At 36.8% G+C, this 12207-nt stretch overlaps 1 protein-coding gene across 1 annotated transcript; it reads right to left on the bottom strand.

Moving 5' to 3' along the window:
• Positions 1-1664: 1664 nt before the first annotated feature.
• LOC149028792 (wall-associated receptor kinase 2-like) lies at positions 1665-4477 on the bottom strand. Its single transcript, XM_089162689.1, has 4 exons — positions 3607-4477; positions 3290-3481; positions 1752-2919; positions 1665-1668 (listed from the first exon to the last, which is right to left on the bottom strand). The coding sequence occupies exons 1-4, from the start codon at positions 4472-4474 to the stop codon at positions 1665-1667; spliced, it is 2232 nt and encodes a 743-aa protein (XP_089018815.1). The 5' UTR covers positions 4475-4477.
• Between the last annotated feature and the right edge of the window lie 7730 nt (positions 4478-12207).

Here is a 12207-nt window from a genome sequence, read left to right as displayed (position 1 = left end):
GTTTCAAAAATATCTTTTTGGGTTTTATAATTATTATTGGCAACATTTCGTACGACGAACTTATTAGGAAGTTCAACTATAGAAACTAGTTCTCCCTTTTTCCCGATGTGGGTTCTACAATACATCCACAATTCAAATATATTCTAAGCTCTGCAGTTGCATTGAGTGAATCAAGTTTTGATGATCTATATTCTAATTTTAATAAAACAGAAAAAGAAAAACTAAATCTTATGGATAGGGGTGGATCAATGACTTAACATCGGGAGGTGCCGAAAAATTATTACAATTTCTTTTTTCTTTTTCCGGTTGAAAGCAAATCTATTGGAAAGAACGGCAAGAGAACACAATCACAAGCATCAACAAGCCATAGAGTGATAGAAGGCCAATCTGTCTTACTTGCAAAAGGACAAGGTCTACCTAGATAAAGAATCAACAATGCCATTGGATTCTCTAGAAACATATGAAACTGAGCAACACGAAGAATACTAAAGAAAAGCCTTACAATATTCCACAACAGTCACCACCTCAGGGGCATATTACATATAGACCCCCTATGTTTGCAATCAATTACATCTATTACCCCTAGAAAAAAATCAATTACAAATGTCCCTTAACTGCTTCAGCAGAGTTGTCCAGTTATAGCTTTTAATTCTTAATAGTAAGGGGCTCTGTAATTGATTTTTTTCCCAGGGGTAGTAGATATAATTGATTGCAAATGCTAAGATTTACCAATCGAAGACAATCATACTCAAAAATAACATCCTTCGGACTCACAACACTAGTTACTATCATCCCAAGGCCGAGCAAATCAGTACCCACTTGCTTTCCCAAGTCTGAGCATTGAACACATTTGGCCAAAAGAAGAAGTATTGAACACATTGGCTATTCTGGTAATGAGGCCGAGTTGGGAAATAAATTGACTTAATGAAATTGGTCCAATAACTATTAGGATTTTCCCAAAGCCTCCAGCCCCTCCTTTACAAGTAAAACTTGATTATGCAAATGAGGCTCTCAAAAGCTCAACCCACCTTGTTCCTTGGATTTACACAATCTTGTCCATGGGATCCAATGGATTTCATGCCTTCATTGGGCCTACCCAATAAAATTAGATCAATCCTTCCTAATTTTATCAAGCACATCACAAGGGAGAGAGAAATGGACCCGGCATATGTAGATATAGTTGACACAACCAATTTGATAAGGAGTTCATATGTTTCCACCTTTGAACTAACTACGAAGAAAAGGAGGAGGGGAAGGAAAGTTTGCTTAGGAACGGAGAAAGTTGAATGGTATAAAAAGAAGCAAAGGAGGGACTCATGGAGATGTTGAGGAAATAGGGAAGCATGACAGTTTCAACGAAGAAACAACGAAGCCAATTTTCTTTTCACTTTGAATAGGGATATATAATTTGAGGATTAGAACAAATTTGATTATCATAGTCATATTCACACTTCAATCTGATTGTGATTTTATCTAAAATAATCAAAATTAAAAATTATAACAACTTAATTATGAAGTGTTGGTCTTTACCAAATGAACTAACTCTTTAAGATATGATAGAGAAATGTTATGTTCAATCGTACAACAACATATATCAAGCCTCCGAAAATAATCCATCAAGCAGGACACACCTTTGGTGAATTTCACTAGCACTTGCCTTTCTTTCACCTGCACATAGAAGAAATCCAAGAATAAATTGATATTGAAAACCCATAAACATAGAGTATAATGCCATGTCAATAAAAGATTACCTTGCCACTGAGCTAAGATCATCATTAGTTACAATATAACTCATCTCTATTTCAAAAGTTGCATCAGTAGAACTTGTATATGGTTCACCCAGAAAAGGTTCAGTCTCTTGATTATGTTGTGTCGAAGATTGTTCGTAGAACATCTTCAAAGAATCAAGCTCTTTTGCAACTTCCTTCATTGTTGGCCTATCTTCCCTTTTATCCTTTAGGCAGTCTCTTGTAAGTTCAGCGATAGCCAATAATGGTTCTCTCTTCCCATCAATTAATATTTTGTCATCAATAATATTAAAAAGATTCCCATCTTTCATTGAAGATAAAAAATATGACACCAGTGTTGTACACTCCCCAGATTCTTCAAATAAAAGTGGTTTCTTTCCAGTCAAAAGCTCCAACAGAACAACTCCAAAACTATAAACATCACTTTTATCAGTTAGCTGGCCTGTAGGAATACATTCTGGGTCTAAGTATCCATGAGTCCCTTGAATCTGTGTCATCTTTTGAGTTTCATCCAAAGGAACCAATCTTGAAGCTCCAAAATCAGATACCTTAGCCCTATATTTATCATCCAACAATATATTTGAAGACTTGACATCTCTATGAATGATAGGTACTGCATGAGAAGAGTGCAAATACACTAGAGCATCGGCCGTTTCTGCAGCAATTCTTAAACGATTTCCCCATGAAAGACTAGGTGTTTGATTCTTCCTATGGATATGTTCAGAGAGGGTTCCATTAGAAATGAATTCATAAACTAATAAGGGAACCTCAATCTCTAAGCAACAACCCAAAAGCTTCACCACATGCCTATGATTGATTTGAGATAGGATATCAACCTCATTTATAAACTGTATAATCTGGCCTTTGTCCAAAATTTTGGAATTCTTAATAGCAACTACTTTCTCATTTGATAAGGTACCCTTGTAAACTCTACCAAACCCACCTTCGCCAATTATTTGACTCTCATGGAAGTTATTAGTTGCCTTCTTTAATGCTTTACTAGAGAAAATTTTGGCAATATATTTTTCCCCTTTCTTTGAAGCAATTTGTTGCTGCAATAGCAGACCTCCATTTTGATTGAAGAATTTTTCTCTTTGTCTACGTTTTCTTTGAATTGCCCGATACAAAACCCAAACAAAGGTAGATAAACCCATGAAACCTGCACCGGTACCTACATGCATAAACAAAAGTAATCTTTAACATTTGAGGATTTATAAACAAATAATTACCCATTTTGGATTGGGATTGAATGCAAGTAATAACAGGTCTTTTTATCGGTTCTGTTTCCTCCTTTGGTATTTTACGATTTCAATCTCTTACATTTTCCAATTCAAGTAAAAAGTAGATTGAAAAATAAATCCAAGTTTAGTCGATAAATTAGTAAGTCAAAACAGTTGGATGGCCTACATGGCTTATCTAATAAAAATATTCCTTCGCAAGGCCTACATGGCTTATCTGATAAAAATAGTCCTTCGCAAAGGAGGATTTCATAAGAGAACCATGCAAGAAAATAGAAAAATATTATCAATAAATAAAATTACCTGCAACAATTTTTATCACCAGCATGCGTTTCATGTATTTAGTACACCCACCATATGTCGTACCATGGTCACGGACATAAAAGAAACCATCGCTTTGGTAGCCTTCTCGACATTGGCAGATATAGCTCCCATAGGTATTATTGCATATGGCATTCGTATCGCAGATATCATGGGATTTACACTCATTTATGTCTTCATCAAAACCATACCACATCACAAGAATGACAAAAAGCTGATAACTACTGTAACGAAGTCTAGATGCACAACTAACAACAACAAACTAATTAGGACTCAAGAAAAGATAAGATACTACTTACCTTGGCATCCTTGATCAGGGAGATAAGGGTTGCCTTCAAAACCATCCTTGCACATACATTTGTAGCCAGGGGCATTGGTTGAATTAGAGGGATAGCTGTTTGGCCCGCATGTCTTATTGCCAATTGCCCAGTCCAACACAACTGGGATCTTTGATCTGTCAAGTTTCTTTCTTGAAATATGTGATGATTCAAAGGTGAAGTTTTTATAATCACCTATGAAGGCAAAGCTGCAAGGGTTAAAAATCCAATTCAATTTGTCGTAGAAAGCTTGACCACCAACAGTCACACCAAAATATTTGAGACCCGAAGGTATTGAGGTCTGGCAACAACCAATTCCAGAGCAAGACCCATTGATCACACTCTTCGAGTTATTACACAATGCTACACATGCGCTATTGATATTTTCGTCGACTCCATCATAATTTGAATCTAAAGAGGCAATAGTGTTGCAACCTATGCCTGTGAGGTTATTGCGGGTGTCTGAGAACCTGAATGGTGAATCTGCCACGCTATATATGTCATCGAATGATTCTGTTAGGTTTCCTGTATTATCAAAGCATTCATAAGCAGCATCTAAGTGACGCAGAACAAAATGAGCTTCCAATAATGAAATCTCAAGAACCTCAGTGAGGTTTGCATAGTAGGGTTTGAGGGTGCCACTCCGGTCGTCACATGTGATGTCGTAGTTAGGATCACTGAAGCAACCTTCCTTGAGGCCAAAAGGGTAGGGTATGTCTACATCTCCACATTTGCTGTCACAACCCGGCAAGGCTAGTGGTGGAACTGCCGTGGCTATTTCTACTAATGAAAAAAGAAATTGCAACACCACCAGAAGATTCAAAAAGATGGCTAAGCTTATGATTTCCATCTGATCTTCTACAGAAATGCTTGTACAAGGTACCAATCCACCACTACTCGGCCAAACTACTAATTACTTCATCTTCTATCAATTAGCTCGAGAAGCGATGTAAGATAAACCAAATTTGTACCTGAATATTTGGTTACATATCCCGCTACTAGTACTTCCTCTGCTGCTAAATCAACAAAAATGAGCAAGGCAATTTCTTAGAACCTTCTTCCCCTTAAAAAAAAACAATTTCCAAGCTCATTTCCATTTTCTTATTCAAAAATTTCTAGGTAATTACAATGGAACTTTCATATCTTGAAAAATGTGCATAACCACTCTAATGAGCTTTCATTATCATCCATTATTGTTGGAAAATAAAAGGTTGAATAACTAGTACTAAACACCTTTCATATCATCACTTAGCTTTCCATCTTACTATTGGGGGAAAAAATTGAAAGAAAAAAAAAAAATCAAAGAACTTTGGTTGCCAAAGGCACCATGGCAATAAAAAGACAGAATAAGCGACAAAGATTCCAACACTTTTATCCTTATTTTTTTACTTCCTATTCTGGTAGAACTAGATTTCCCAAATTGACTCCGGCTCTCACACACAACGATAATTCAAGTGGAGTGAAAGGCAAACTTTAAAGAATCCCGTTATCTGATACGATACAATTAATGCGATGCATAATCGAATGCCTCTCTTTTTCATTTTTTCCCCTCTTTTGAAGGCACATATTGATTGCACCAAAATGTGTTGAGAGTATCATAACATACTCAATACAAAATACTAAACCTTGAGATAGAGAAAAACAAGAAGCCAAATAAGAGACTTGGCGTCAGGTCTCTCTAGTTTTCCCCCTTTCACTTCTCCTTTTTCTCTTAGTTTCTTTCTTCTTATTCCCCCGTTTTTTTTTTTTTTTTTTAGTCGGAGGGAGGGGGCCTGATGATTTTGCTTTTATTCTTTCTAAAGGGAGTGGGTTTATGAGACCACAAAAGCACAGTCAAAGGCAGAGCAATTTTTTGAAGTTTCTTCCTGTCCCATTTTCTGAAAATTCTCCTCGAGCCTTCTTCCTATAAGTGAAGTTAGTGCTTAGCCCTCCGATTTGAGAGATTCTTTATGAGAAGAAAAGTTATTTTGTTTTGAGTGAAATATTAATACGTGGCCCTTCTTGATATTAAATCCTAGCTTCGCCCTTAAGGCCAACCACCAAATGAATAAGCCAAATGGTCCAATGGTTTGCTTAGTCAAATAGACTGAAAACAATCCATCCTTCTCCGTGATTAAATTGATAATTGAGACTTTCACGTTTCCACATTTATTATCGAAAAACCTATTTACATCTCTAAGCACATTATCAAATAAAATAATACAATATTTGAAGGGCACCCATGGGCTTGACTCACCACTTTTAATTGAGTTACGAACGAAATTGATGGGTACCAATCCCATGACCATAAGAAGAGCTTTCTCTCTCTCTTTCATTGTTCAACATATTCAAATTCTAAGATCCTAGGCTGATTTTTGTTTCATTCTGATTCAAAACCAAATTGACGGGTACCAATCCCATAACCTTAAGAAGAGCTTTCTCTCTTGCTTTCATGGTTTCAAGTTCAGAATTCACACAGTCAACCCTCCTGTGATTATCTTTTGGGTTTATTCCATAAGAAGAGCTTTCTCTCTTGACCTTATTTATTAAATTGGGACGGGGAAGGTGGGGTGGGGGTCGCTGGTAGGTGATTGGAGAAGGTGGTGAGTGGTTTCCAGCAAGAGGTAAGCAGAAGATGGGGACAATAATGTCATTTTACTATTCAAAGAGCATTTGAGTAATTTGTATTTTAAATTCTAAATGGGTGAAAGGTGAGTAAGGGCATTTAGGTTATTTTACTCATCGCTTAATAAAAAAATTTAAACTTTTTTACAAGTTGCACACTTTAGTGGAGGTTAAACTCGGGTACTTTACTTTAGTGGCCTAACTTATAAGTTTGCACACTTACAAAATTACAGGTTGCACATTATTAGGGCTTGAATAAAGTTAAGTGACATGGCAAATAAACATATTTGCCCTCATTAAAATAAAATGACCTAATTACCCATTTAAGCTCTTCCATACCTAACCCTTAGGTGGGTGAAGGGATTCACCCATCTTTTACATATACTTCACTGGAAACCACCCAAGTTTTAATCATTGTGAGACATCCAAGTCACGTCGAACCTCAAAATATAAGATCCATCAAGAGTCATGTAAACTAATTCTAATTGAAAAATGGCCGTTCTTTGCCACCTATTTGCGGCATTAACACCTTCAACTCTCTCCAGATCATTCTATGCATTTGATATTCTTTGTATATACCCAATTTCCTCTCCCTCTAATCACTTGTGTATTTATACATTGAATTCTTAGACAATAAAAACAAACCAATGTAGAATTCTACAGTGAAATTACTTCTTTAACAGGTTGACAGCGTAGAGACCTTACCTGGATTTAGGAATCAATGGTTGGCTTCAACCAAGCTATGAATTTACCTTGTCCATTTTCATTATTTGAAGCTGGGAAGAGATACAAAGCAAGAAGCATGGCAGAGGGGAAAAGAACAGAAAACAAATGAAGAAATTGCTGTAGGAAGCACTCTTACGTTAGGAACTGGGTGCTGTTGTAAGTAATAGATTTTGCAAGAAGTGGCAGACCTTCACTGTTCCGCAGCAGGATACACAGCCCTGTTTTGTTATTAGCTTTGCTTATTCTAGGAAGGCCCAATTAAGAATCTCAGTGGACCCATCAGTTCTGTTTTGCTTATTTTGATTAATATTCAATTTCAAATGACCAAAGGGGGAGGTATCCACACTTGCTGCGTGATGTAGGGGTCTTGTCTAAAAATTCCCTTGCTCTTGTTACAGTTTTGTGCTTTTGTACCAACTACTGATTCTGATAATCCCCCACCTCTCTTAGATGGTCCTCCCTTTCTTAAAGCTAAAACTTTTAAAATGCCATCCACTTCTTCTGGTAGAATTTCCATATAATATCAAAAGGCTCTTCCCTTAATTCTTGCTTTGTCTGTACTCACTATAAAAGTCTTGAGCATTTGCTTGCTACTTATAAGATGCCTATGAGATGCATAGGCTTAGTTGTCTTTCCTAGTTTGTGGAGTTTCATATTCTCATTATTTGGTTTCCTTACAGATGTGTTAGCTTGAGAACATTGAGATAAATAGTTCAAAATTGAAGATTTGGTTGGATAAAATAGTTTGAGAGCAAGGAAGATTTTCTATTCGAAACTTTTTGTTTTTTATATATTTCAACAATGTCATGGAGACTTACAAACTTTGTAAATGAATTTGTGACTTTCAAAATCTTGAATATGGAAGTCTTAGTATTTTGGTTATGTTTGTGTGTGCTTCCCCATTATATGTTATGAATTTTCAAAGCAGATGTGTAGTATGCAATTACAAGCTATATTGCAGCATTTTTTTAGAAAAAAAATTATATTGCCTACGGACGTACTAGACCGTAGGCAAAAATGCACTGCCGTATCTTTTCCTAAGGTAAGCAAGTGAGCCGTTGCAAAAAATCTTAGTTTTCTATATGTACTTTTCTACAGAAGGCAAGTAAGCCATGGTAAAGAATGCATAGCTACGTATGCATATTTCCTATGGAATGCATGGTGTCGTAGCCGAAAATGTTTAACCCTACAACACCCACAACCCGTAGGAAGAAATGCATGCCTGGTCCAATGGATATAGTCTATAGTTATATGTATTTGCCTATGGAACGCGCTGGCTCCGTAGGGAAAAACATTTAAATCTACGACACTAGGTATTTGTAGGGAGAAGTTCTCAACGGGGTTATTGTCACGCTATGGACTTGGTTTGTCGCCTATTTATTTTTTGTTACGGCAAAAATTAATGTGGCTATAAACGAGCTTTGGCTGTAGGGAAAAATGTGTTTTTTGGTGGTGGGTTAAGCAAATGTCTAAGATTACTAACCGGTGTTGTGTTTGCTTGTCTGTCATCTGCTTGGTCATTTAAGGATATCCTTTATATCTATTTGGTGAGGGCAAAGGATCTCGGGCTCTCCATAAGTTAATGATTCGAAACCACCCCTAAACCCACCCCAACCCCACTCTCTTCCCAGGATGTTAAAAAGTAATTTCCAAATACTGGGGTGTGATTGATGTTGTTGTGGGTGCAAGGTTAGCTTCTTTTATCTGAAATTTCTTTAAGCATCATATTCCTTGGCCATTGGCAAACTCTATCTTTTAATCCCTAATTCTTGCAAAAGTAATTTCATTTTTCTTCCTTTGTTGCCATGGAATTGATTTCTCAACCAGTTGGGGTGGTTCTAAGATTGACTTTGGTATGGGACTAGCTTCTAAGATCTGAAACTTCCCTGTCGACCCATCTTCCTTGCCCAATGTCTAGCTCTTTCTTTTAGGCTGCGTTTGTTTACAAAGGTGGGGTGGGGGAAAAAAAAACATGTGGGCCCCATGTGTAGTGGGGTAATAGATAAGAAAATGAAAAAAAAGGGTTTTGTGAAAAAGTGATGGTGGTGGGTCCCACTTTTTACTTTTCCACAAAATCCTATAAAAATTTGTGGGATTTTAAAATGGCTTGGGGTGGGAAAGTTGGGTTGCCACATCACAGACAAGTTTCTTGATTCAAGAAAGCTTATCTCTCACTTACCCACCCCAAGCAACCAAACAATCAACAATTTTGGGATTTAAGGAAAAGTAAGAAATCTACACTTTTTTCAAGAATTTTCCCACCCCCTTTTATTCCAAAGCAAACAAACGCAGTCTTAGGCTCTTTTTGGTATCGTTCTCATTCTCTATTATGCCTATTTAAAATGAATCAAGTACAAACCAACGGGGTTGGTCCACATGGCAAGCACTTGGTCACCTTAAGCAAATTTCCGTATCGAAACCTTGTGGATGCAAAAAAATCCCATTGAGAGACTCACCCATCACGACGGTGTGTGACCGGGTCGAACACCAGATTATTCAGGACAAAGCCTTGGAAACCAGGGTTGGCAACCAAAAAAAAAGAAAAATAAATCAGTACAAGAATTCATTATTGGTCAAGAATGAAAAATGGTTTGGTGAATTTTATCGAAAATAAATTATGAAATGAAAAATATGTTTGGTATCAAAATAAAAAATTATTAGAAAATGATAGTGAGCAAGTGAGAAAAGAAGAAAAAAAGTAAGTTTTTTTTATAAAAGAATGTGTATTGACTATTTTACCCTCATTTTAACTATAAAGTTTCAAGTGAACTTGCACATAAATGAAGAGAATGAAATTCTCAACATAATTCATAATAGACAAAAAATCTATTATGGATGTTAGAGGTTTTTCTTATTTTAAACAAAAATAAAACTGATAATAGATGCCAAACTTTTTAAAATAATGAAAAAAATGTCATAATTGAGAATGATAATTGATACCAAAAAGAGCCTTAGTCTATCGCTTTTTTAAATTTGTTTTGCTTCCTCACTCCTACATCCCCCCCCCCCCTTTTATGTGATGCCCAAACCAGAATAGGTTCTTGATTAAATAATACAATGAGCTGCATAGCTTTTCAGCGCTTGTACATCCATTGTTGTGCTTAGATTTTGTGTGTCTACTTCTGCAACTTTCATATTAAGAATCAAAGAGGAGCATCAAAAAATTATATTCCTATGAGAATCGTTGCTTTATTTGAATGATGTGATCTATTCCCCAGAAATATATTCTTGAAGATGATGGAAGAACATGAAATTAGCTGAGAGAACTGGGTAATTTGACATACTGTCCATGTTCAATAACATATCTAAAACAAACTTAAGCTTCAGCCTTTTATCTAGAAAGAGATTATGAACAGAGCTAGTCTATTTGTTTGTTGCCAGTATGGAGTAACGAAATGCCATACTGTTGAGCCAATCACATTCTATCTCGAAATGAGAGGACATTGCCACCTACGAATATTTATTTTTGTACCCATCATGGGAGTTGGTGATCTCTTATTGAAACAAAATATAAAGTATCTACTAACCTCATGAACATCGCATCTCCCTTTCGATTTATTTGGTTCAAAATTAAACAGCAACAAGACAAAGTGTCTATTTGAACATTCTCATACCTTAAGAGAATGTACGGGCATAAAAGTACACTGGACCAACAAATCCAGATGAGGCCGATACTATTGCTAAAGGAAAGAGTAATAAGGCAATCTATAAGTGCTCAAAATTAATAAGCACATATTCATAAAACCAAAAATCGAGGGAAAATGTCACTTTGTTTTTGTTATAAGAAGAATGAGTAGAACTCATCTCTCCTCCGTCCCTACCCCTAATTCCCTGCTTCAAGGCTCTGTTGCCCTGCCTGTAATCCATCATCACTGCAAGTTCACACCTTTGTGCACAAATCTGCACTTCCTTGTAGGACAGCAGCCCTCTTGAGACACAAAACCTTCCGTCCCCTTCCCAGACCCCCATTTATTGTTGACACTTACTTTTTCCCATCATCGTCGACAAAGAGAAGGACAAGGAAGTTTCCATTATAAGTCGCTTGGCATTAGATATCTCAGAGATTTCCTGAAATGCCCAACATAAATAATTCATAACTCAATCAAATCAGTAGTACTAAAAAGATCTTTTCCCATGGCTTTCATTCAACAAACCTTCATTACGGTCATGCAAGGGCAGCCACAGGGGCAATGATAATGCAAGGTCCCAGGGTGGATAGGACCAAGGCAGACACTCCCTCGAGAATGAATTCTCTTTCTTTTAGAAAAACAAGACAATGGAGGGTTAGTGGAGAGGTTGTGGGTTCAACCCTTACTGGCAGCATATGTAATATCCCCATCCCCAATTTCCCTATATATAAAGTGCCTTTGTTACAATAAAGACACATTGGGGGCTACTCACCAGAGAATTTTATGAAGTTTGATCACACTAGTTTTTATTGGTAGTATTATAACTTTCTGCTCCCTCTTATTTTGTAGCTACTGAGGTGGGTTTAAAATTATTTTTTTAAATTTTGCTGCTAGCCTTTACAGAGTTCTTGTTGGTTTGCTTAGTCGTGCGACGTGAAACCTGCAAGAGTTTTACATTGATCTAACGCACACTGTTGATATTAGGAGTATAAGTTTGGCCTTATGGCCTAAACCCACATTGGCCTATCTTAAGCTTGAACAAGTTTTGGACAAAAAAAAAATGGCCTAAGGATGGGTCAAGGTTGATTGAGGGTGGTCTTGGATCAGAGCATGAGTGGTTAGGGTTGAGTGCTTGATTTTGTGTTGGCCTAGTTAGGCTTAGGGGAATGCTACTGTACTTAGGATCAAGGTTAGGGTGTTTAAAAGCTGGAACCCAACCTTACCCTAATTGCAGCCCCATATGACAGATGCAGAAGGAAATCACCTATCATTGTGAGCTTACAAAGGTATAAGAAAACTTTAATTTGGTACTGCAGATGTGGGTGTATTCTAATTGAGAATGTTGTTTGAGGTGGCTCTGCAATGTGAAACAGAGGCTTATAGACGTATGTGTTTGGAGGAGCAATCTGATTCTGATTAAAGGAAGCCAATAAAAACTAATATATGTCTAAAATGGCTTGAAGTGCCGATGTAGTGTTCCATCTCCTTCATTGAGAAGATGATGGATATGAAGAAAGTTGAAAACCAAGGAGAAGGTCAAAGAGTTCGTCTTCACTTTTGTTCTCAGTGACTATAGTCAATCGTCTCCTCATCCATTGGTTCTATTACGTAGTTCTCAAATCCT

Source organism: Hakea prostrata, chromosome 1, assembly GCF_041222555.1.
Source record: "Hakea prostrata isolate BN-2017 chromosome 1, UWA_Hpros_2, whole genome shotgun sequence".
In the NCBI taxonomy this organism is placed as follows: domain Eukaryota; kingdom Viridiplantae; phylum Streptophyta; class Magnoliopsida; order Proteales; family Proteaceae; genus Hakea; species Hakea prostrata.
This window is presented reverse-complemented; position numbering and strand designations above follow the sequence as displayed.